Genomic DNA, 24,948 nt, shown 5'->3' with positions numbered 1-24,948 from the left:
ACAAAATATAATCCAATGATATACAAAATTTAAAAAATGAAAATTTTGGATAAAATTATTATAATTTAGATTTGAACAAATGTTTTAAACTAAAAATTTAATAAGATATTACAATTTTGAATTAAAAATATATGTTAACATAAGCCTTCCCATAAAATCTGAGAACCAAACAAAAAAGTTGAAACCAAAACAAATTGCATAAATAATCGAACAGTGAGTATATCTCTAGACCTAAAAACCGAAAACGTAACAACCCGTACAGAATACCGAACACCCTGACATATGTTAACATTGTAATATTACAATTTCATCTGAATATTTGTTTTCACCAAATATAAAAGTATCAAAATAAAATTATATACAAAAATTTACAAATTTATAAAATGCATATTTTTATAACTTAGTTTATATTTACAATGTTATTTTTTAAATGAAACTATATTCGCACAGGTGCGCGAGTCAACTCTAGTACAAGTTCCAAAATATGTTCACATATAAGAGATATTAAAAGATTGATTGTATGGAAATTTGTTGATTTGTATTTTTGTTACGATATGTTAGATTTTTTGTTGCAAATTCGACTGAGGTGACATGTCTTTTAATATAAAATTCAAAAAAATCATCATTTTGTTAACATTGCAATATGAAAATAGATTTATTTTTTTAATTGTGTATCTTAATTCTATATGGTGTAAGAAAAAAGTTTTAGAAAATATAAACACAGTCGATTCTAGGATAAAAATCCCAAGAAACTGAAATTGGTGTTTTGAGCGCTAAAATATATTTTTTTTGGGGTGTAAATGTTAAGATTTATACCAAGCTTTTCTGTTTTACATAGTTGTGGAGATCCACTTATTACAAAAGAATTGCAAGAAGAGGAGAAAAGAGAGAAACAAGAGCTAAGGATTTTTCCCAAGCTTTTCTGGTACTGGTGTTTGTTTTCAAACTAGGGGATTTTTCCCTTCTCTTTCTTTGTCCTTTTGGACTTCCAATCAAATGAATTTTCAGTGTTAAAAAAAAGAGCTAAGGAGGCCAAAAGGTAAGGGAGAAGAACAGCTGGAGCAGAAACGGAGACTCTGGTCTGGAAGGAGGGATGGAAAGGAGCCGATCCCGGATCAGCCAATCAACAAGCGTGATCAACCCCTGCTTCAAAAGTTGCCACCTGCTTGAAAATGCGAAAATTCCTTTCGCACCAGATGAAATAAACCATAACCCCACCCGAAATCGAGCAGAGACAGCAACAATATCTGCCACATCGAGCATAGAAGACGGAGCAGCTTGCCAAACGCTTCTGGAGAAGTGAAACCAGACAGCATAGACAAATGGGCACAAAAAGAACAAGTGCTGATGGGATTCATGGCCCGAAGAGCACAGAACGCAAAGCGTAGGGACATCCATGGCCCACGAGGACAATCTATCTTTAGTAGGGATCCTGGAGAGTATAGCCATCCAAGACACAAAGGAGCATCTTGGTATCTCTTCTTTAAACCGTATCAGGTCAAACCAAGGAACCTCAGGTGTTATCTCTCTGATACGGGGCCAAGTTGCTTTAGAGGAAAATTTTGGAACGAAATGGTCAACCCCATTACGCCAAAGATACTTGTCTGAGCCCCGATCTGAGTGAGGTGGGGCCATGGTTGAGAGCACGATCTGCAAAGTAGCCTCTTCAGATCTTACCGGAGGAAGAAACCAATTTCCTTCTACCACTGCTGAGATAACTGGAGATTCGAAGTTCATCCTCAGATCACGTGGAACCCTGGTGCCCAAAGCCAAGATCAGTGGACCTAACTCCGTCCAATAGCCGTGCCAAAATATATAAATGTATGTATACTCCGTCAAATGTAAAAAAAGTTATTGATAACAAAATATATATTATTTATAATATTTAAGTATAATATATTCTTTTTAAATCACTCCGCATAGGGCATTAACTATATTTAAGTATAATATATTATCTAGTAACTAAGTAAGTCGAAGATGGAAAAGTTTGATAGTGCATTAACTAAGGGTATAACTGGTTTTTCGCTACCACCCGCAAACGCAGCTTTTGCGGTTAGTAACGGTCGTTGGCGTTTTGCAACAATCACTCAAACCACTCTAAACCGTTTCAAACCGCTCTAAACTTCATAAATTCAAAAGCTAGTTCCATCTATCGTTTGCGGTTGCAAGCGGTTGCGGGAGGATAATTCTTTTCTTTTTTATAAAACAATATAAATGCAAAAATAAAAAAATTCAATAAAAATTTTAAATTGGAATTATAAAAATAGTAAAATATATCTATTATATTTTAATTAATATATAAAATTTTAAACTAAAAATATTTTCTATAATTTTTAAAAATTTAAAACTATAACTTTCTAAATATAATTTTTATATTTATTATAATATTATGATTTTTGATATTTTTATAATTATATAAATTATAAACATTGTTAATTTATTATTTAACTGCTGCTGCATTTGGTAATTAATCAATCATAAGTATCCCACAAACGCACCAATTTCTAACTGCAGAATCATTAGTACAAATTTCTTAAAACCGCTAAAAACCGCAACCCCCCCATCCGCAAATTCCCGCAGCCGAAACCGCAGCCGCTGTGTTTGAACCAGTCAGTCCCTAAATCAGTAATATGTGAAATTTTTTATTGTGCATCTTATTCTCATGTTAAATATCAGGCGAGCAACGTCTGTGTAGTTACTTCTGTAGTTTAATGCAAGTAGCATTAACAAGGGTATGCATCTCTTGACAATAAAATCTTAACCATTATTCTACAAATATAGTTAATCAAAAATCAAGTATCTGAGTACTCTCGTACAAGACAGAGTCATACGGTGTCGTCTCGTACTCCATTGGGTCAATGTCCATATAACGTCTAACTTCTCCATCGTCCCATATCAGAAAATCATCTTCTTCGCCAATCTTCTGGTCCCTCCTTAATCCTCCTTCTTCGTCTTGATCATTGATAGTGATTTTCCGGTCCAACAAGATGTTCTTAATCCTGTCGAGATCGTGTTGTCTAGATGCGATACCTGCGGCAAGCTTGTTCAGGAGACAAGCCGACCCGGAAGGTGAGGAGGAAAAATGGCTTTCCGTCGTCAGCGACGTATTCGTGGGAGAGCTACTTAAAGTTGCACAAACACAAAGATTTTAAGAACTTCTCTTCTTATTAGATTTAGAAACTCTCTCAAAACTAAACATTTCAATGTGTTTTTTTTAATAGAACATCTCTCCATGAGAACTTTTTATATAGGAAGAAGCTACATCTTTTCCTAAGGGCGAAGCTACATCTTTTTCTAATAATAATATAGAAACATTCCTAAGCTCGATATGTTTTCTTTTTTCCTTAACCCATCAAACTTCACTTTAATAAGTTAACTTGCTCCTCAAGTTAATTGGAATTATCCAACATTCTCCACCTTAATTCCAACTTGAATCTTAGGTATGTTGATCTTCTCAACTCCGATGAACTTGCGCATTGCTTCGAACTTGATCCTTGCCAATGGCTTAGTGAGTATGTCTGCCTTCTGCTCCACTCCAGGTACGTGCTTCACTTCGATAAAGTCGAACTCCACACATTCTCGAATGAAATGGTACTTCGAGAGTATGTGTTTGCTTTTACCGTGAAACACCGGGTTCTTGGTGAGGGCTATCGCTGACTTGTTGTCAATCTTCAACACGACCTTCTTGTCTTCTTTGTTCATGATCTCGACCATCAACTCCTTCAACCATATTGCTTGTTTTGCAGCTTCCGTAGCTGCCATGAACTCCGCCTCACATGAAGAGAGTGCCACTGTGGGTTGCTTGCACGATGTCCACGTGATCGGCGATGTTCCTAGGTAGAACATAAACCCTGTAGTGCTTCTTCCATCATCAACGTCTATGTTATGGCTACTGTCACTGTAACCTGTAATCTCCGTTGTTCCATCCCGTTTGAAGAAGAGACCATACTCTGTAGTGCCCTTTATGTATCGTAGTAGATGCTTCACTGCTTCTCCACGACTCTCTCTTGGACTCTGCATATATCTGCTTAATACACCAACCGAAAACGCCAAGTCCGGTCGTGTATGAAGAAGATACCTTAAGTATCCTATGATGCTTCGATACGATGTTGCATCAATCTCAGGCTCCTCCTCTGCCTTTGATACTTTCAAACTCGTGTGCATCGGAACATGAGTATAGTTACATGACTCCATTTTCGTCTTGACAAGTATACCTTGCGCGTATCCTTCTTGTTTGATGTGAATGCCATCAGCTCCTTGCGTTACTTCTATACCAAGATAGTATGTAAGCTTCCCGAGGTCTGACATCTCAAATCTTCTTAACATATCATCTTTGAATTGCTTGATAACGTTGAGTGAAGTCTCTATTACAAATAAGTCATCAACGTATATAGCCATGATCAGAAGCTCCCCCTTCTGTTTCTTTTGATATACCGCAGGTTCCTTGGTGCACTTCGTGAACTCCATCTCATTGAGAACACGGTCGAGTTTGATGTTCCAAGCTCTTGGAGCTTGACGCAAACCGTATAGTGCTTTGCTAAGTTTGTACACATGATCCTCATTTCCTTTCTCCACAAAGCCTTCTGGTTGAGTAACGTATACATCCTCATTTAAGTCTCCATTCAGGAACGCAGTTTTCACATCTAAGTGATGGATCTCCCATCCATTAGTTGCTGTTAACGCCAAGAGTAGTCGTATGGTTTCTATCTGAGCAACTGTTGCAAATACTTCGTCGAAGTCTATGCCTTGCTGTCGCACGTAACCTTTTGCAACTAGCCTTGCTTTGAATTTGAACACCGTTCCATCTGCATTCCTCTTGATCTTATAGATCCACTTCAAACCTATCAGCTTCACACCTGTCGGCTTCTTGACGAGCTTCCAGGTCTTGTTTTTGATGATAGATTCGATCTCTGCCTTCATTGCATCGATCCAAGCTTGTATTACTGCAGCTTCGATGTAACTTTCTGGTTCACCATCGACGGTGAGCAAGAGTCTGCCACTTTCAACTTCAGCGAGTAGGATGTAATCATCGAACCGCTTTGGTTTTCTGATGTTACGACCATATCTTGATGTTACATGCGGGTCTTGGTTTGCATCGTTGTTCTCTACTACTTGTTCTTGTCATCTGCGTCTACAGCTTCTTCTTCTTTATTCTTGTTTTGCTCTTCGTGGTGTTGGTGATCTTGATGCTCATCACCATCTCCTTCTTCTGTAACATCAATATGAGGAAGCTTGAATGATCCTGGTTCTTCGTCTACGTTTGTTGATAGTGTGGACCAATCCCAACTTTTCTTCTCGTCAAAGATTACATCTCTACTAACAACTATCTTCTTCACGACCGGATCATAGAGTCTGTAAGCTTTTGAGCCGGGCTCTGTGCCTAGGTTGATCACCATCCTTGATCGATCATCTAGCTTCTTGAGATGAGGATTGTTGATTTTTGCAAAAACTACACATCCAAAGACCCTTAGATGCTCAATGTTCGGTTTCTTAACATACAAGCCTTCGTATGGAGTTTTGTTTTCCAAAGCCTTTGTAGCAATGCGGTTTATGAGATACGTTGAATGACGTACTGCTTCTCCCCATAGCTGATTAGGTATCTTCATAGCTTTCATCAAACTTCTAGTCATCTCCATTAGTGTTCTATTTCTTCTCTCAACCACACCGTTTTGTTGCGGTGTATACGGTGCGGTGAGATGTCTAGTTACACTGTTTTCTTCAGAAAAACGAATGAACTCAGAAGATGTGAACTCTCCTCCTCTATCGGTGCGAAAAGTCTTGAGTTGTAGCTTCGTTTGAATCTCCACGTACTCCTTGAACTTTTTGAACCGATCGAATGCTTCACTCTTCTCTCTTAGCAGCATCGTCCACATATATCTTGAGTAGTCATCAATTAAGAAAAATACATATCTATTGTTTGCTGGTGTTGATGGTGATATCGGACCACACAAGTCACCATGTACCAACTCCAATGTGTGTGATGCTCGATACCTTGCTTTAGGCTGGAAAGACTTCCGAGTTTGCTTCCCAACTACGCAGGCGCTGCACACATCTTTCTCGTGTATCACCTGAGGCATCCCTACTACCATCTCTTTGTCTACCATATTCTTCATGACTCCAAAGTTCACATGTCCTAGCCGTGCATGCCACGTCCATGTAACATCAGTTTCTTGTATTTGAAGACACTTCGGATATTCAACCTCCATTGGCGTCTTGTACAATCGGTTTGGTTGCGTTGCGACTTGTACTAATAGCCTTCCACGGGGATCTTTCAGCATCAGTAAGTCTTCTTTCATATTAACCTCACAACCCATCTCGGTTGCTTGTCCAAGACTTATGATATTGTGTTTAAGACTTGGGATGTAGTAGATATCTTTGAGTGCTCTTCTCTCCCCTGTTTTTCTGATGAACATGATCGAACATTTCCCAACAATCTCGATGTTTGATCCATCACCGAATTTGACTTTGCCTTTGATGCTCTCATCTAGGTTTGAGAAGAACTCTCTCTTGCCTGTCATATGGCTACTTGCACCATTGTCAAGGTACCATATACTCATATTTCCATCGCATTCATCAAACCTCTTAGGAAACACTCTCTCTTCGTTGAGGAATACTACTTCATGCATATATAATGCATCTGCTTCTTATGTTTCCGTTAGGTTAGCTTCTTCTCTTGGTCGTGTAGGACAATGTGACACAAAGTGCCCCATCTTGTCGCATCGCCAACATCTAACCTTAGAGTAGTCCTTCTTGGTCTTGTCTGAAGCTTCTCCTCCTTTGTTATGACCATCAGAACCATTAGACCTTCTTCGTCCTCTTCCTCTTCCCCCATAACCTCTACCTCTGCCTCTTCCTCGCAACTTGTTATGGCTTCCACTACCTTGCATATCATTATTTCCAAACATGAGCTTCGATTGAGCTTCATCTTGGGTTTCTTTTTTTATGCGTTCTTCGAAAGCCTTCAATCTCCCAACACTATCTTCGAATCGCGTTGAATTTAGATCCAACACTTGTTCTAACGAAGCTACGATGTGAATGAACTTCGTTCTTGGAAGTCCATTCAGAAACTTCTTTACCAGCTTTGATGCTTCCATTATCTCTCCTAACGCGGCTGCTCTCGATGCTAAGCCTGAAAGTTTTCCTACGTTGTCATCCACTGTGTATGTGTCTGTTATCTTCAGTTTCTCGAACTCAGACATCAAAGTTTGTAACCTTGCTTCTCTCACGCGATCAGCACCTAGGTTAAGGGATTTGATAGCTTCCCAAATCTTCTTCGATGTATCATGTTCTCTAATCTGAAGTATTAGCGCTTCCGGGACTGATTGAAAGATTAGAGCAATCGCCATATTGTTCTTCTTTGCATCGTTACTCCCTGGATCAATCTTATCCCAAACTTCGTATAAATGAAGCATCACTTTCATTCGCATTGACCATACGGTGTAGTTGGCCGATGTTAGCATCGGACATCGTATGTCCTTCTTCATCTGAAGACCTTTATCACGTGCTTGAGAATCGTCTCCCATGTTTTGATCGAAGTTACAACTCTTCTTGTAAACGACCTTCGAAACCTGGAGCTCTGATACCAATTAAAGTTGCACAAACACAAAGATTATAATAACTTCTCTTCTTATTAGATTTAGAAACTCTCTCAAAACTAAACTTTTCAATGTGTTTCTCTTAATGGAACATCTCTCCATGAGAACTCTTTATATAGGAAGAAGCTACATCTTTTCGTAAGGGCGAAGTTACATCTTTTCCTAATAATAATATGGAAACATTTCTAAGCTCGATATGTTTTCCTTTTTCTTTAACCCATCAAACTTCACTTTAATGAGTTAACTTGCTACTCAAGTTAATTAAGTTAATTGGAATTATCCAACAGCTACCACATTCTTCTTCGTTAGTGGTCGTTACGGTTAGGTTATTGATAATGGGCTCGTGGGTCATCGGGTCGATTCCATTCTTCGACAGTCTTTTCTTGAGACAAGAGTTCCAATGGTTCTTGATGTCGTTGTCTGTTCGATTCTCCATCTCCTTCGCTATGGCTGCCCACCTTCAATTTTCAACAATAAAGACAACAAATTTTAGAATTATCTTTTATAATTATGAATTGTGAAAGGACAAAGAACGTAGTTAGTGATCTGGCTAAATCGGAATTAGTGAATAACTACATGATCTTATCATATTGTAATTAGTAATGTTGATATAATCTTGTAGTCAATGTTTATTATTTCCTGGCGTACGTGCACACATTTGTAACATGCCGTGTGATATATGTAAAGACTTAGAATTGATTTGGATACCTATGTCACCAAAGTTAATTTATTTTTTCCGCCACAAATGATGTTTAGAACTACACGGTTAAGCGTGTTTGATCTGAAGTAGTAAAAAGATAGGTGACCTATCGGGAATTGATTCGCGATACCGTACGAGTGCGGTCAAAATACGAGAAAATGTCATGTGGTGATTGCATGGTCAGTAAATAAGTCTTTATGGCCTTGGAAAATTAACGCACCGCCCGTAAGATGAGATGAGGCCCATGGTGATTACATGGTCAGTAAACAAGTCTTTCGTGCCTTGAAAAATTAAAGCACCGCCCGTCAGATGGGATGGAGCCCACAGACCGAATGAGCGGGCGTGGATGGTCCATTAGCCGTGGACTGTCGGGGTGTTGTATAACATTATTTTTATTTCTTTTTGTAATCAATCCATGAAAGATCATACATAGAGATGTTAAATTCGGGCTTCGGTCTGACACTCTTTTGTTTAGTTTAAATTCAATCATATTTTAACTCAGTTTTGATTACACGGGCCGAATGAGCAGGCGTGGGTGGTCCATTAGCCGTGGACGGTCGGGGTGTTATATAACATTATTTATATTTCTTTTTGTAATCAATCCATGAAAGATCATACATAGAGATGTTAAATTCGGGCTTCGGTCTGACACTCTTTTGTTTAGTTTAAATTCAATCATATTTTAACTCAGTTATATCTTAACCATATTTTGTTTATCCCATTTAATTTTCATGTAACTTAACAAATGCTTCTATATCAATTTTAACCAGAGTTTACATGTTTTAACAACTCAAAATATGATCATAAATATTGAGTTTTTCTGCTAAAACCACAAAAAATCAAGTCTTTTTGCAAAATTCGCAAAATCAATTTTTTTTTCGCCAAAACTGAAAATTGATTTTTTTTTGCCAAAACCAAAAATTGATTTTTCCGGCTAAAAACACAAAATCGAGTTTTTCCGCCAAATCACATAATCAAGTTTTTCCGCTAAAACTGTAAGCTCGAGTTTTTCTGATAAAATCGTAAATCAATTTTTTCCGTTAAATACACCAAATTGAGTAACCGGCAAAACTTTTAGTTCGAGTTTTTCCGCCAAAACCGTAAAATCAAATTTTTCTGCTAAAACTGCAAAATCAAATTCTCTCGCCAAAACTGAAAATCGAGTTTTCTCACCGAAACCACATAATCGAGTTTTTCCGCCAAAACAGTAAAACTGAGTTTTTAAGAAAACAAACTCGATTTTATGTTTTGGCCAAAAAATTGATCTTACGGGGTGGTGAAAAAATTAAGTTTTGCATAACATACCAAAATTAAAATTTTAATACATAGGTAAATATTGTATAAAATTTGTATGAAGCAAAATAAATGGGCAAAAAATTAAGCTCTATAACATTCAGAACTAATTGTGGTCAACCCTTTTCAAGTTTTTAAGCCATGTGTCAAAAGTAAATTACGGTTAGGGCTAAAATAATTGATGATTAGAGCCCATATTAACATTCCTAATCATACACACACATGTCAATGTGTTCTTTAACATATTAATCACTCAGACAAAAAGAAATTCTATAGTGTTCACGGATTAAAAATATAATAAATATATACAATTAAATATATTATTTTTATTAGATATTTTCAATAATTATCGACCAATGAAATTTATTCAATTCAAATATTTTTTTAAAAAAATCATTTTTGTGAAACAATAAAAATGTCTTGAAAAATCTATTTACAGAGACGAAGTGAGTCGTGTAATTAAACATTTCTTTTGCATGTGACCCCAAAAAAAAAAAAAAGCTTTCTTTTGTGATCAAAATTTTGACATTCACTTGTATTGATTCTGGAGTGAGTTGGATCTTTGTGCATCAGTAAAAAATGCAAAGAATATTGATTTGTAATCAAGATCGACATTCAGGAGTGCAAGGCCGAAAGCATTTGTGGTACTGTATGCTTTTTAAGATTTAAAAACATATTTATTAAGATAAAAATGTTTTCTAAAAATAATATATATCAAATTTTGAGATATGGGTCTTGGTTGTAAATTATTTATTCACATAATCAATATACAAATTCTAGATAAATATTGAGAAAAAAACAAAAATAGCACTAAATCAAGTTTTTTCTCAAACTAGTATTCAAGGTCAAAAGTCACAAAAATAGCACTTAATGTTTTATCAAAAGTAACAAACTTAGGGTTTAGAGTTAAAGGGTGGGGTTTAGAATTTAGGTTTTAGGGTTTAGAGTTTAGGGTTTAGGGTTTAGAGTTTAGGGTTTAGGGTTTAGAGTTTAGGGTTTAGGGTTTATTGTTTAGGATTTAGAGTTTAGGGTTTAGGGTTTAGAGTTTAGGGTTTAGGGTTTAGAGTTGAGAAATGAGGTTTTAGGGATAAGATTTCAAATTTTGAAAAATAAAAAATTAAAATTTTCAAATGATAAACTTAGAAATGTGCTATTTTGATTATTTTAGTTTTTAAATGCTATTTTTGTGATATAAATTTAGAAAGATGCTATTTTGGAGATTTGCCCATAAATATTTACTCCACTTCTGTCTTGTTCTCTTAAATTTATTTACGATAATTCTCGTTTGCCACACATTTCATGTTAATACAAATTGGTGGTTTAGACTTTTGACAGAGCAGTAATTAGTTAAGAAACTAACCTGTTTCCGAGAACAGCATGAAGTTTGATGATCGCTTCTTCTTCTTGAGGAGTGAATTTGCCTCTTCTAATCCCAGGCCTTAGAGAGTTAAGCCACCTTAATCTGCAGCTCTTTCCACCTCTCTGCAAACCTAATTTTCATGATAAGTTATTGAAATGTCAAGTTTATCAATTAGTAAGGAGTTTAATTGGGATTTTGTAGTGGCAAACAAAAGAAGTTGCTTGTACATATATGCTTTTTACTGTGATCAATAAATTTAAATTTTATCAAACAAAAATAAAATAAAAGAAGTTGCAAAAATATAAAAATGTAAAACTGAAAACATATAAAGATTTTAACACTTCCATATGGGGTCACAAAACATATAAGTTATAAAGATTTTAAGATTTCGATATTGGTCACAATACACAACATTAAAGTTTGAAGATTTATAAAGTATAGTAACACCTGTCGCTCGTGGGCACCGCTAACAGATTGCAATCATTTAAAAAAAAAATATTTTATGGATAAAATCGGTATATAGAGGATTCAACTTTACAGAATCCGGAACAAATTAATCATATCTATACAGAAATTTTGTGCTCATTCATGCAACTTAGCCACAGAGCACAGTATACTGTACAAGATGACGGGTGGTCACTACAAGAAAACACCAAAAATACTGAGGGAAAAAATCGTCGGAATTTCGTCGGAATAACGTTATTCCGACGACATACCGACGAAACAAGTCCTTGAAAATAATTTCTCGGAATTTCTTCTTTCCTCGGAAATCCCTCGGAATTTTCCGACGGAATTCCGAGGAAACAAATTCCCGAGGAAATTCCGAGGATCACTAGTTTGTCGGAAATCTCCTCAGAATATACCGAGGGAGAACTTCGTCGGGATATTTCCTCGGAAGTTCATCGATCGATGCGTTTTTGGACATATATCCATCGATCGATCCGTTTATAAAAAAACGTTCGGAATATACCGAGGGACATCTTCCTCGGAATATTCCGAGGAAAATGTCTCTCGGTATATTCCGAGGAACATGTCCCTCGGTATATTCCGAGGAAAGGTGTCCCTCGGTATATTCCGAGGAAGATGTCCCTCGGTATATTCTGAACGTTTTTTTATAAACAGATGGATCGATGGATATATGTCCAAAAACGCATCGATCGATCGAGTAAAAAATATAATTAATTTCCTCGGAAAGTAAAAAATATTAATTTTTTTTTAAAAGTAAATTTTTTGAAATTTAAATTCGAAAATATAAAATTAAAATTAAAATTGAAATCATATTAATTAATATTCAAAGTTTCACAAATAAAAATAAAACATTCCGAGTTTTTGGAAAAAAAAAAGAACTACGGGTCTGGCAAGTCCGGGAACACCTCGTTCGGGTACATCCTCTGCATCATCTCCATCATTTGCTGGTTCAGCCTCCTCTGTGCCTCATAGCCCGCCTGTTGAGCCGCCATCTGGGTCTCCAACAAAGATATGCGATCATCCTTGTCCTTCAACTGAGCCGTAAGTACTTCAGGATCAACAAAGGGCGGTGGTGCAGAAGAAGAAGGAACCGACCGGGTGCGACGACCCAAACCGACCAAACGTCCATTCTTCTTTGGAACCGACTGAATAGAAAATAGCCAAATTTACAAATTTAAACCAAGAAATAAATGAATTGAACTTTAAAAAAAAGAGAACTTACGGATTCAACGATTTCGTTGATTCGAAACCGGAACAAGTTGGTCGAAGCCGTCGAAGCATCATCCTCGGTTTGAAGCTGAGACACTTCGTCTACCACCTGAGTTTGGACCAGGTCGACCACGTCCCTCACAAGACCGTCATCAATCTGGCCGGTCTTCTTGTTGGTATACGCCCTCCTCATTAAGGCGAGATCATCAACCGGCTCGCCATCATTTTCTTCCGCCTTGAAAAAAAACATAAATTAAAGAAACATTAGAAATTAGAAGAAATGCACAATAAATTTAAATTCTGAAACTCAAATAATTGAAGAAAAAGTGGTTGAACTTACCATGCGATCTCCCAGAGTGGCAATAGATTGAGCACCCAAGTTATGCTTGTAGATGCCCTTCCCTTTACGGTTGCTCCTGCGGTTGGTGGAGTTGGTGGAAGAAGTTTCTTTCGTCTCTTCCTTATCCCAATGCGCACACAACTCCTTCCAGACCGTGTCGTTCATCGACTTTGGGACCTTTTAATAAAAAAAAAATAGTTTAATAAATTAAAAAATAGTTTAATAATTTTAAAAATTGTTTAATAAATTAAATCGAACCTTATTGATTTCCCACTTCTTCTTCCACTCGTGGATCTGCTTCCCATAGTTGTCCATAACTTTATGGACGAAGTGGTGATAGATAAAGAGCGTCTCATCGGAATTCCAGTTGAACTCTTGCTGAAAAAAAACACAATTAGTGGAAAATTTATATTAAAGATTAAAAATATAAGAAAAAAATTAGAATACTTACCGCAAACTGACGAAACCACAGAACCTGCTTGTCGGTAGGAAAGTGAGTGAAAGTCGGATGTCCCCTGTCGAGGGCCGAGTACATCATACGGTTGATCCATGCGCTGATCCCGTTCCCGGATCGGTTGAACCTAATAAAAATAACAAACGGTTAATAATGAATCCAAATTTAAAGAAAAAAAAAAGTTTAATTACCATGTTTGACCCCGTCCATGTGGATACGGAGTGAGATACGGAAGATGGTCACGACCGGGCTGTTGAACCAACTCCGCAACACTCATCACTCCCGGAGGACCCGGAGGAGCAGGAGCGGATGCAGCAGCGGGAGCGAGAGGAGCAGGAGCGGGTGCAGCAGAGGGATATGTATGGTTGGAGCTGTGGGGCGAAGGGGAATCCTGAAAACGGCTGGAATCCCGAGACTGGCTCCTCGTACCACCATGACCACGACGCTGTCGAGGCCAGGTCTGATCATCATGAGACCTGTAAATTAAAAAAAATATATTTAATAAATACAGAAATATATAAATTAATTTTTTTTTTAAAAAAATCCCAAATAATTTAATCACAAAAAAAGATTTATAGATATTAAAAATATTTAATAAATATATAAAAATAGTTTTAATAAACAAAAAATAGTTTTAATAAATAAAAAATAGTTTAATAATTACAAAAAATATAGTTTTAATAATATATATATATATATTAAAAATATTTTTAAATCCCAAATAATAGTTTTTAATCACAAAAAAAGTTTTATAGATATTAAAAAAATGTTTTGTAAAATCCAAAAAATTGAATTTATATACAAAAAAGATTTTGTAAAATCCAAAAAATCGAATTTATATAGAAAAATCGTTTTGTAAAATACAAAAATCGATTTTATATACAAAAATCGATTTTATAAATACAAAAAAAATAAAAAAATTCTAAATCAATTCAACAAAACAAATTATTCAACCAAATCACAATTCTAAACCTATTATACAACCAAATCACAATCCTAACCAATCACCCTAACAAAAATCTATCAAAACTACACAAAAACCTAACAAATAGAACCTAAGAGAGTGGGATAGGGTCCTTACATGATTTGTGTAAGAGAAGGGGGAGATCGCCGGAGATATCGTCGGATTTCAGAGGGAAATCGCCGGAGAGAAGAGAGGAGTCGCGCAGAGGAAGAAGAGAGAAATGGGGAAGAAGAAGGGGCTCGTGGTTATAAAACCTAGGGTCCGACGGACATTATCCGTCGGAATTCCGTCGGAATTCTAATTTCAATTTTCGCGAAATATTTGCCCGGTAAAATGAAAATATTCCGAGGAAATTCTGACGGATAGTAAAATATCCGTCGGAATATTCCGAGGAAATACCGAGGAACTAGTGTTTGGGGTTTCAAAACATCAATTTTTTTTTGCCGTATTTCATTTCTTATACAATTGTAATGCATACCATTGAGGATTCTTTGTATAGATGAGCATAAACCATGAAATAACAAATTTCAAAACTAATTGAAAGTATTCCTTGGTGCTTGGAACTAGTGCTTGGAACTACCTGGATGTCATTTCTCTAGTAAGTAAGGAGTTCATAGCTGGTCCCCACTCGAGGATCGATCGGGAGGTCCTTACGTCTACGTATTCCAGGACCGAGCGAAGAAAACACTCTACTGCCACCTGACTGCTCTACTTTCAGAGGCTGCAGTTGAGTTCCTACCCCCTGCTACCGCACTAGTAGACAAGCCATCCTTCTTCACGCCAAAATATCAGACCAAAGGCAAGGCCGTGGATGATGAAGAAGGAGAAGATGAGGCTGCACAAGCCATTCCAGATGATTCACAACCCCATCAGCTACTCCCATCAGACTCCAGCCAGTTTAAGCTGCAAGAGCTTCCACCGAACGCCACTTCTTGCCAGCAACAACATTGGAGAGATCAGAGCATAAAGACAAACAACGACATGCTACACAAGATCTGGGCTGCCATTTCACGTATCAGGTCGTGTCGTTGCCAAAAGGATGATGCAGTTCATCGGGACAACTCTCCATCCAGCTCTGGTTCGGGTTTGAGTGGTACACACAGGGTAAGAAAGAGGTCCAAGAGACCCAAAGATGCAGGAACATCTGGAGCAGGAGACGAGGAGTAGGAGCTATGTTTTTTTTTCGGTTAATTTTGAACTTAGTTTTGAACTTAGTTTTTTTTTATTTTTTTTCTTAATTATGAGTTCGTATTTCTTTTACATGGTTTCTTCGTTTTATTTGGTTGTGTTTTGAGTAGTTTTTAATTCGTATTCAGCTTTGCCTTGCTAGATAAACCAAATAACTAATATCCGAGGAAAGAGGTTATATCAAGTGTTCCTCGGAATTTCCTCGGTATTTCTTTAAAAAAAAAAAAAATCAATGGTAGTCTTTTTCCGAGTCATCATCACCAGATGAATCTGAATCTGGATCTTGGTGAAACTCTCCAATCACTGGTTCATCCTCTACGTGAACGACGGCTTCCTCTCCGAAGTCGGTTAAATCGACTACAAGGCCAACTCCAGCTAAATCCTCTGAAAATCTCATAAGTTATTTTATAAACGGATCGATCGATGGATATATGTCCAAAAACGTATCGATCGATCACTAAGATGGACCAAAGCGTAACAATGTGATCGATCGATTAGATTATCCCACCGATCGATCGAGAATATCAAGTGTTCCTCGGAATTTCCTCGGAAAATCTCGTAAGTTTTTTATAAACGGATCGATCGATGGATATATGTCCGAAAACGCATCGATCGATCACTAAGATGGACCAAAGCGTAACAATGTGATCGATCGATTAGATTATCCCACCGATCGATCGAGAATATCAAGTGTTCCTCGGAATTTCCTCGGAAAATCTCGTAAGCTTTTTATAAACGGATCGATCGATGGATATATGTCCGAAAACGCATCGATCGATCACTAAGATGGACCAAAGCGTAACAATGTGATCGATCGATTAGATTATCCAATCGATCGATCGAGAATATCAAGTGTTCCTCGGAATTTCCTCGGGAAATTCCGAGGCTTTTCCGAGGAAAGAGGAAGTGTTCCTTGGAATTTCCTCGGTATTTCTTAAAAAAAAAAAAAAAATCAATGGTAGTCTGTTTCCGAGTCATCATCACCAGATGAATCTGAATCTGGATCTTGGTGAAACTCTCCAATCACTGGTTCATCCTCTACGTGAACGGCGGCTTCCTCTCCGAAGTCGCTTAAATCGACTACAAGGCCAACTCCAGCTAAATCTTCTGCTGCACTTAAGTTGCCGGATGTGCTTGGTTGTAGTGGGTATTCCAGCTCAGAACTTCCCTGAACTCGGCCTCTCGGGTTGAGTCTTGTAACACTAACCCATGGATCATCTCTGTTCCTTACCCGGGGGTACTTGATATAACAAACCTGTAACATTTAGAAAATTATTAATAAAATTATAAATTAATACACATGATGATGAATCATTCTGAATAATTAACATTTAATTACCTGATCAGCCTGAGAAGCAAGAATGAAAGGATCATAATATTGCAGCTTTCTCCTCGAATTTACTGATGTAACACCAAATGCATCTGTTCTCACACCTCGTTCTGGAGTGTTGTCGTGCCAATCACAATAGAAAACAGTACAGCGCAATCCAACCATGCCCAAATACTTTATTTCCAAAATCTCATGTATGTGTCCGTAGTATACATCATCTCCTGATGCAGAACAAACGCCAGCATCATAAGTCGTACTCGAATATCTCCTCTTCTGAGTTGTGAATGCATATCCTCGAGTACAAAATCTCGGATATGACTTCACAACAAAGTTTGGTCCAACGACCATCTCACGTATCCAATCGTCAAATGTTTCACCTCTGGCCAAACCAGCAGACACCTATTAATAGCACATATATATATATATATATGTTATATCAATAAATGTGAATTAGTATAAATATGTGATAAAATATATTTTAATTTGTTTAAAGCACTCACATAAGTAAATATCCATCCAGTAAATTCTATCTGCTTCATTTCTTCTAGTTCGTCCTCTGTGGCGTATCTATACTCGAACCGCTTTTCTGCCATGAAAATCCTGTATATGATGACAATAATGTAATTAATTAAGATTTAAATTTCAACTTGTTTAAATAAAAATTTGTAAGCTAATTTATTTACCTCTCATATTGAAGAACGTCTTCGCAGTTGGTGAGCAAATATGTTTGCAAATGACTGCGCTCCTGCTCAGTAAGTCGACGGTCCTTTGGTTTTCCGCTAAGTCGTCCAACGTCTGTGAAAATGTTTGGAACCGTAACATGATATGTTACCCGTTCGCCTCTATCATCATGCCGTGCAGGTCTTCTGTTTTTGGTCTGAACTTCTGCTGGAAAGTAGTACTCGGCAAAGTTTGAAGTTTCTTCATTGATAATCTGTGCGACTATAGAACCTTCCACCCTACTTAAATGTTTCACCATCTTCTTCAAATGGAACATATACCGCTCATACAGATACATCCATCTATACTGCACATGACCACCAAGTTCCAATTCTCTTGCCAGGTGAATAACAAGATGCTCCATAACATCAAAAAATGAGGGAGGAAATATCTTCTCAAGGTTGCACTGAATCACGGCTATGTTAGTCTTCAAATTTTCAATACCTTCAAAAGTCACTGATCACGTGCATAAATCGCGGAAGAAACCACTTAGCCCTGCAATTGCTTCATGAACATTTCGTGCTAATAGTTCCTTGAAGGCGAACGGAAGGAGGCGCTGCATCATTACATGGCAATCGTGGCTTTTCAAGCCAGTAAACTTTCCTTCCTTTCTGTCGATACAGTTACGCAAATTTGATGTGTAACCGTCTGGAAATTCCACATCGTTTGAAATCCAATCAAAGAACGCATCTTTTCCCTCTGCATCAAGTCGGTATATGGGAAAAGAAGCCCTAACATTCTCATCAACATGAAGTTCTGAACGAGCACATATATCGACTAAATCCAGTCTTGACTTCAAATTATCCTTTGTTTTACCTTGAACATTAAGGATCGTGTTCATGAGATTGTCAAAAAAGTTCTTCTCAATATGCATGAAATCTAAATTATGCCTTAGCAGATGATCCTCCCAGTATGGCAGATCCCAGAAAATACTTTTTTGTGCCAGTTATGTAGTTCTCCAACAGCATCTACCGGAAAACGCTCATGTCCACCGACGTCTGGCGTCCTTTCTGCACCAAAATCTCTTAGTTGTATCTTCAAATCTTTCCCACAAATTTCCGGAGGTGGACTGTCAAACACCCTCTTGTTCTTCGTAAACAAATTCCTACTCCTACGATATGGATGATCAGGTGGAAGGAATCTCCTGTGACAGTCAAACCAACACGTTTTCCTTCCGTGTTTTAGTTGGAAAGCATCAGTGTTATCTTGACAATATGGACATGATAGCCATCCATGCGTTATCCATCCAAACAACATACCATATGCTGGAAAATCACTTATTGTCCACATTAGTACTGCCCGCATTTGAAAGTTTTCTTTACACGAAACATCGTATGTTTCAGCACCTTGAGCCCATAGTTGTTGCAACTCATATATTAGTGGTTGAAGAAACACATCAAGTGATCTCTTAGGATGCTCTGGTCCGGGAACGAGAATCGAGAGAAACAAAAACTCTCGTCGCAAGTACAAGTTTGGGGGTAGGTTGTATAGTGTAAGAATGACGGGCCATAGAGAATACTGTCTTCCACTCTTGCCAAACGGACTGAAACCATCAGTACATAATCCAAGGTAGACATTTCTTCTCTCATACGCAAAGTCAGGATACTTTGACTGGAAATGCTTCCACACTTTTGCATCTGAAGGATGTCTGATCTCACCATCTGTTGAGTGCTCCGCATGCCATCTCATTGGTTGCGCTGTGCGTTCAGACATATACAACCTCTGCAACCTTTCCGTCAAAGGTAAATACCACATCCTTTTATATGGCACTGGAACTCTTCCACTCGTATATTTATAACGAGGCTTTCCACAAAATTTGCATGTAACACGTTGTTCATCCGCCCTCCAATAAATCATGCAGTTGTCGCCGCATACATCTATTACCTGATACGATAAACCAAGACCAGCTACGAGTTTCTGAACCTCGTAGTAAGAACCAGGAGCTACATTATCCTCGGGTAGAATACATTTTACAAAATTAGCAATCGCATCCACACAGTTTTCAGCCAAATTATAATCTGTTTTAATGCCCATCAATCTTGTAGCTGATGATAAAGCTGAATGATCATCTCTGCAACCTTCGTACAATGGTTGCTTTCCAGCATCCAACATATCATAAAATCTCCTAGCTTGTGCATTGGGTAAATCTTCCCCTCTAAAATGATCATTTACCATTTGCTCTGTACCTACACCATAATCTACATCCGTTCTAATTGGTTCTTCTAATCTAACCGCTGGCTGATGTTCGCTAGTACTACCATGTTCATAATCAGTTTCCCCATGATGATACCAAATTTTGTAACTTCGTGTAAACCCACTCAAATATAGATGAGTCCAAACATCTCACTCTTTAATAACCTTTCTATTTTTACAATTAGAGCAAGGACATCTTAACATACCTGTTTTTGCTTCCGGTTGTCGGTGAACTAACCCCATGAATTCGGTTATACCTCGTTGGTATTCTTCCGTAAGCAATCTCGTGTTCAGATCCAAATGAGGTCGATCGATCCAAGAACGAAAATAATTTGAAGAATACATATTTTTTATGAATCAAATTCGTGTGTAAATAGAGTAAGAGTGAGGATGAAGATATGGAGTGGATGAAGAGGAAGAGGAGTGCTTGTATTTATAGTTTAAATCCTGCCGACAGACCGAGGAAATTCCGACGGAATTCCGACGCCAACGGCTAGTTCGTCGGAATTTCCTCGGAATTTTGTAAAATCCCCCAACGGCTCTCCAACGGCTATAATATTTCCTCGGAATTCATCGATTTTTTCCGAGGAACACATATTTCCTCGGAATTTCTTCGGAATATTTCGACGGATTGATATTTCCTCGGAATTCCGTCGGTATATTCCGAGGAAATTCCGAATATACCAAATTTTGTGTTTCCTCGGAATTTCCTCGGAAATTCCTCGGAATATTCCGAGGATTTCATTTTCCGTCGGAATGTCCGTCAGAATATCGATGTTTTCTTGCAGTGGGTACGTGCACTTTCTATTCTTGGCTTGGTTACGAAAATGATCTGGCTAGGATTTCATGAAGTTTTGTTTTATAAACGAGGACAGGATTTCATGAAGTTTTGTTTTATAAACGAGGACAAACCCCAATTCTGCATGCTATATTCACTTCGATAGGTATGTAGAATTTTATATCTACAAAACAAAAATATTAATAATGAAGTATCAACAACAAAACCAAAACTTTTTCAAAAAAAGAAAAAAACAACAAAACCAAATTTACAATCAAGAGAAAAATGTTAAGTGATCTGCTTAATATATGAACTTAGGTTCTCAAATCCAAGAATTTCAAGACACATATACCCGCATTATTATTTTTTGGGTGTGTGAATTTCAGTTTCGTTTATAAGAATGAAGAGGAATCGTAATTATTATTTTTTTATCTGAAGATATATATATATATATATATTGATTCATACTGAAAATACAAAATTGAAGATATCCCCAGAAACATAAATCCATAAATCGGACAGAACCAAGAGGAATCGTAATTAATTATCTTAGCAAAAACGTGAGAAAACAAATAGGACGAAAAATTGGTTGTTTAATCCGCGTTTAAAGTACGGAATCATTTATTATCGTAAGCAGAAACTTGAACTGATCTAGACGTCTATAAACCCCTTGTTCCAGAAATTTATTTGAAAAAAAAAGAAAGAAAGATGAAGCCAGATACACACAAAAGTATAAATGCATTCTCCATATAAATCTATATATACCAGCTCGTTCGGGGAGAGAACGCCAATCACATAAGCCATGCTCGTTGATGTAGGCAACAAGCTTTTGGTCTTCCTCCGCCGTCCACTCTCCTTTCTTCATCCCGTCGTCGTCGAACCACGTCTTCCTCCCCATTTTTCTCAGGCCAAGCAATCCTCTAGATGCCACGTTAATCACCTCATGATAAGACAATATATTAATAAAGATAAATAGTTTTTTTTTAACTTTAATAAATAGTTTTTTTTAAAAGGGAGTCTCTATTTCTTCCCGTCTCGTTTTAACTAATAGTGGGAATAGTCTCGAGGGAGTGAGCAGTGGGATGTGTATACAACTCATATATATGCCCTCAAGTTCTGATTTTTATCAAGTTTCTGTAGAGGATGGATTCGACCATCCCACAGGGCCCGAGGAATAGGAAGGCCTGGCCCGAGTTAGGAAGAGCGACGGCTCGATCTGTCGGCTCGAGAGTCAGGTCTCTCGGCTTGACTCTTGAGTACTTCTAGCTGACCATCGTCGACTGAAGAGCGTTCGGCTCAGCGGTTGCTCGAACACCTACGGGCCTCTCGGCCCAGCAAAGGAGGCCCACCAAGATGGCGTAAAATTAGGTCAAGAGCGAGGCATCGGGACGTCTATATAAGGGAAAGAAGAGACAACGAGAAGAGGATCCGAAATCACTGACCAACACCTGACGGCTAGATTAGGGTTTTCACCTTTACTTCGTCTCGCCGTTAGTTATACTTCTCCGGTAGCTTATCGAGCCACCGGTTTCCTTTCTGTCGCACTCTCCTCTTATTTCCTTGTAACCGATCGAACGTTTTATCTCCGACCATTAATAAGACGTCTTTGTTTAAGCCCACATCTTATTTATTACCGTTTCACGATCAAACAGTTGGCGCCCACCGTGGGGCCCTAGCAAAGTAACGTCAGAACGATGGTCGTTAGCAATGATAGTTCAGGCGAGGAGCGCGAAGCTCTCGAGGCGACGCCTACGCCTACACCAGCAACTCCACTTCCCCATCCCGCAACCATGGAAACTATCCTGGCGCGCCTGGCCCTACAAGAAGCGGCACAGAAGGCGGCAGTTGACCAAATCACGGCGATAGCAAAGATCCTCGCTCCCCTCGCTGCAAACGTCGAAGCGTCAACAGCGCAGTATCGTCGACACCTGTTCGCCACAGAACGAACCACCGACTTGGCGCCTACGCGGGATAACGATAACCAAAGTGCCGGTAACGACACCGGTGCGCACACCGCAAGCGAACTAGCCGCGTTAAAACAGTCGGTCCTCGATATCAATTCTAAGATCCACCAGGTGACGACGTCCGCCCCCCAGATCGAGCATGTACTCGCGGATTCTCTTCGTACACCCTTCACGCGAAAAGTTACCGGCGTACGGCTACAGAAGATGGACAAACTCCGTCTTCCAACCTTCAAAGGCCTCTCCGACCCTTCCACCCACGTCACATCTTTCAACATAGCGATGCGACGCGCAAACCTGACCGACGAAGACAAAGACGCCGGCTTTTGCCAACTCTTCGTCGAAACCCTAGAAGGCCCGGCCCTTACTTGGTTCACCGGCCTCAGAGAGAACTCCGTGGACTGTTTCCACGACCTCTCAACGGCCTTCCTTAAGAACTATATCATGTTCACCAACCAGGAAGCAACAGTGTCAGATTTGTGGAACCTCACTCACGCCAGCGACCAAAGTCTCCGCGACTTCATGGAGAAATTCAAAGCTATTGTCTCGAAGATCGATATCCCCGACCATATCGCCGTCGAATCTTTGATGAACACCTTGCACGTCGATTCCACATTCCGCCAGGATCTTTACCGATACCCGACCAAATCTGTCTCCGACGCCATCGCTCGCTCGCACAACTTTATCCGCATGGAAGAAGACACCAGAGCAAAGTTCGCAAAAGAAGCAGCGGCCAGGCAGCGAGCCCCCCGAACGAACGATACCCGCTCCGAGCCTCGCCAGCATTCCTCCGGTGGAAATACCACTCAGAAGCGAGGCTACGTAAGTTCGGTCGATGATGAGGAGTCTCCAAAATCAGCAGCCATCACGCGAGAGAAAGGCTGGAATCACTGGGATCGAGACCCCGCCTCGAAGCAATCAAAGTCGACCGAACCAACGAGTTCAAACTCCGAGGAGCCAAGGAAATGGTGCCTCTACCACAAAAGGGATTCCCACGATACAAAAGAATGCAAAGTCCTCATCGGGCAATTCTTCGACGGGATCACTAACGGGACGATTCAAATGCCCACTTCTCCAACGACACCGAAAAACACCAAAAGTTGGAGTAAGAACAAGGAGAAGAAGGCACAGAAGTCTCAACAGAACACGGCCCCGAGCGAGGAAAGAGCAAGCCCTGAGCGCACTCCTGTCAACAACGTTGGCCCCGCCAACGATTCGTCAGAAGACGAACATCCGCGTCGCCGGCGACGAGTGGAAGTCATACTCTCTCGCCCTTGCGACTCCTCTGACGACGACTCCTCGATAATGCAACCAGATGTACGCGACAAACTGAACAGCACGGTCGAGCAGTCTCTCACTCCCCCGACAGCAGACAAAGACCTGCGCACCTTACTGAAGCGAAAGAGTGCTACGAACGAGCACGTAGGAAGCGCCGATCTCGGCGCGACCATCTCCAAATCCAGCGCCAGGAGAATAGGTCAAAACGGCGACCTTCGCGACCAGCTCAATTCAAAGGCCAACGACCTGCGAATCCAACTCAACCGTTCGAAAGGATCCGATCTGCGACGACGTCTCGAATCAAAAAAGAAAAAGCCCGCAGAAACTCCTCAGTTCGAGAACACAACCGATGATTTAAGGAAGCAACTCGAGTCAATGCGAGCTGCCCACACCCCGCACATTAGCGTCATAATGGGAGGATCACCTCCTTGCGGCGACTCAGTTCGAGCTGTCAAAGACTACAAGCGACAAGCCACCGCCTCCAAGAAGTGGCCACCTCCAGTCGAAAATGATCACCAGATCACTTTTTCGGCACTAGATACCAAGGGTGTCCACATGCCGCACAACGATCCTCTCCTCGTCGACCTCGACATCGGAGAATGCCTAGTCGCGAAAGTCCTTATCGATACCGGCAGCTCAGTCGATCTCATCTTCCGCGACACACTCGACAAAATGGGAGTCGATTTAAGGGATATGAAGCCTTCTTCTCGTACGCTCACTGGCTTCAACGGAGCCTCGGAGCAAATGATCGGAACAATTCGTCTTCCAGTATACGCAGGTGGTATAACCCGTACCGTCAAGTTCTCCGTCATCCGAGCCAAAGCACCATATAATGCCATCCTCGGAACACCATGGTTGCATTCCATGAAAGCCGTTCCCTCGACGTACCATCAATGCGTCAAGTTTCCCGGCAAAGACGGTAAAACACAGACGATTCGGGGAGATCAACAAGCCGCGAGAGAACTGCTAATTGCAACTGTAAAGATGCAGCAACAGACTTCCCTCGTCAACTCCGTCGGCAAACCACTCCACAAGATATACCCCCAGAAGGAGGAAGTTCGCGAAGTCGCAATTGACGAATCCGACCCAACGAAAATCATCCGAGTGGGCGTCTACC

The 24,948-nt window shown here is 39.4% G+C and overlaps 2 protein-coding genes across 2 annotated transcripts; both read right to left on the bottom strand.

Moving 5' to 3' along the window:
* Positions 1–1,023: 1,023 nt before the first annotated feature.
* Positions 1,024–1,737, bottom strand: LOC106362783. The gene has a single exon (XM_048757191.1). The coding sequence runs from the start codon at positions 1,735–1,737 to the stop codon at positions 1,024–1,026; it is 714 nt and encodes a 237-aa protein (XP_048613148.1).
* A 1,031-nt stretch (positions 1,738–2,768) lies between these two features.
* Positions 2,769–21,699, bottom strand: LOC106427093 (transcription factor MYB106). The gene is made up of 4 exons (XM_048758240.1): positions 21,358–21,699; positions 10,949–11,078; positions 7,887–8,053; positions 2,769–3,123 (listed from the first exon to the last, which is right to left on the bottom strand). The coding sequence occupies exons 1-4, from the start codon at positions 21,488–21,490 to the stop codon at positions 2,786–2,788; spliced, it is 768 nt and encodes a 255-aa protein (XP_048614197.1). The 5' UTR covers positions 21,491–21,699; the 3' UTR covers positions 2,769–2,785.
* Between the last annotated feature and the right edge of the window lie 3,249 nt (positions 21,700–24,948).

The sequence above is a fragment of the Brassica napus genome, chromosome C5 (genome assembly GCF_020379485.1).
Source record: "Brassica napus cultivar Da-Ae chromosome C5, Da-Ae, whole genome shotgun sequence".
Taxonomy (NCBI): Eukaryota; Viridiplantae; Streptophyta; class Magnoliopsida; order Brassicales; family Brassicaceae; genus Brassica; species Brassica napus.
Note: the sequence above shows the minus strand (reverse complement) of the source record. Positions and strands in the feature narration are given on the sequence as shown.